At 38.9% G+C, this 1,791-nt stretch overlaps 1 protein-coding gene across 1 annotated transcript in view; it reads right to left on the bottom strand.

Moving 5' to 3' along the window:
- Window positions 1-641: 641 nt before the first annotated feature.
- Window positions 642-1,791, bottom strand: part of MGMT (O-6-methylguanine-DNA methyltransferase) — a 196,714-nt gene continuing 195,564 nt past the window's right edge. Inside the window, exon 5 of the mRNA XM_087725984.1 lies at window positions 642-1,791. This exon is cut by the window's right edge and continues 3 nt beyond it. Within this exon, the coding sequence (XP_087582110.1) occupies window positions 1,663-1,791 (129 nt within the window). The 3' untranslated portion in view covers window positions 642-1,662.

Here is a 1,791-nt window from a genome sequence, read left to right as displayed (position 1 = left end):
AGAAATATTGCAATTGAAAAATTTGCTCCCCCACTTCACTGCTCTTAAAAAAGAAAAAAAAGAAAGCTTAGAAGTCAGCATCTATGATTCTCTTTGGCACATATTCACACATTACGACTCTCCCACTCCACCCCCCCCAAGAAAGAATACACTCTCTATGTACATATTATAAGGTTATATTTTTATCTTGGGCTTTTGGTGACACACACACAAACCGCTTGAGTCTTGCTTTCATGGTTTATATTGCAACCAGAAACTCTTGATAAAATACAGCCTTATATTGTACAACGGGGTATAGTTTATTTTCTCCGGATATTATATACAGTATTTTATTTATATATACAGACAATGTGTACATGCATAACAGGGTTTTTTTTAAGTAAAATAATTCTCACGTCTGAATAACACTACATTAATGTAATAACACCGCACAATAATTTTTGTTAGCAGCAAGCTTTCCCTCAAGAATGTAATAAAAACATAAAAATCGGTATTTTCATGTTATGATTTATGAATCCCATACAGTAGTGAAAATTTCAGTTTCTTGTGGTTTGTCATATTTTACTCTCACAGAGTTTCTTTTTAAATAATTAGAAATTTTAGCTTCAATATCCTTTGGCTGACTGTATTTTTTCTTCTTGGTTGGCTTTATATGTTTACTGTAATGCGTAGCTTTCTATTCTCATATTGTAGGACACATTTCCACGTGGGAAAGGGAATCAAGCAAATGCTAAGCCAAAGGAATAAGGGCTACAGCGAGACAGAAATATATTTCTAAATGGCAACCGAAGGTATCTGTTATCTTTAACTAGGTTGCATAATTGTATTAAAACCCTGCCGTTACACTTCTCGTCAAAATTTATTTTTTTCTGCCTTGGTAAGAGAGAGACTTAAGTATTTTTATTCGCATCTCCTAAAGCATCTAAAAAGAAAGGGGAAAAAAAAACCACCCCTCTGTGAATAGGCAATTCAATAGCCGTTTCCTTTTGAATGGCTCTTCGGGTGTGTTTCATTAATAACTGTTTACGCAAAACATCATTTCAACAGTTCAAACATCAAAGAAAACAGGGGAATCTTGGGCAGCCTGCCTGGCAGAGGTACAAGCTTTTCAATCTGGACAAATACAAATCCGGGCAGGAACAGTGGGAGAGGGAGGTGTGTCTGTTGGTGCCTATGTGTGCGTGTGTTTGTGTGTAAGCTCCTGCCTTTAATTTTGTTCTGCGAATGCACGCAAAGGCGGCAGATTCCCGGTTGTCCCCTCTGCGAGCCAGATGCTTCCTTAGAGGGGGCAGCTCCATCGAACATTTGCCACGTCCCTCCCACTCCCTTATCCCTGCTTTAATGGACATTAAAAATAGAACAAAACAGCAGCAGAGATGGGAACAAAATACATGCACAACAGCCTCGGTCCGCTGTACTCATTCTGCTGCAAAATGTAAAAACAAGAAAGGGCACACAAGCTGTATCCCTTAGGACACATTCAGCTTTTTTAATATAGTAGTGCCACCACACATTTCGCTTCGGATGTTGTATTATATTTATATGTCACTCAAATATTTACCGTTTCCCTGAATTCTACTGTGTGTTTGGAAAGCTCGTTATAAGCCAAGTATCTTTGGTGATGTGCTGGTTTCACTCTGTAACAGCTGTACCTCAACTGCATCAATATGTTAACTTTTCCTTCTGACGCTTCTCGTGTGACAAAAGCCACTCTTTCAGATGACTTCCTCCCGTGTAGTGGCCAGGCTGCCCACTGCTGCAAATCACCCGGTGGCACGGTATTATAATAGG

Source organism: Thamnophis sirtalis, unplaced genomic scaffold, assembly GCF_051295495.1.
Source record: "Thamnophis sirtalis isolate CommonGarterSnake01/CBP01778 unplaced genomic scaffold, rThaSir2_p1.2 scaffold_11, whole genome shotgun sequence".
Taxonomy (NCBI): Eukaryota; Metazoa; Chordata; class Lepidosauria; order Squamata; family Natricidae; genus Thamnophis; species Thamnophis sirtalis.
The sequence above is the reverse complement of the archived record's forward strand: the minus strand, read 5'-3'. Positions and strand labels throughout refer to the sequence as shown.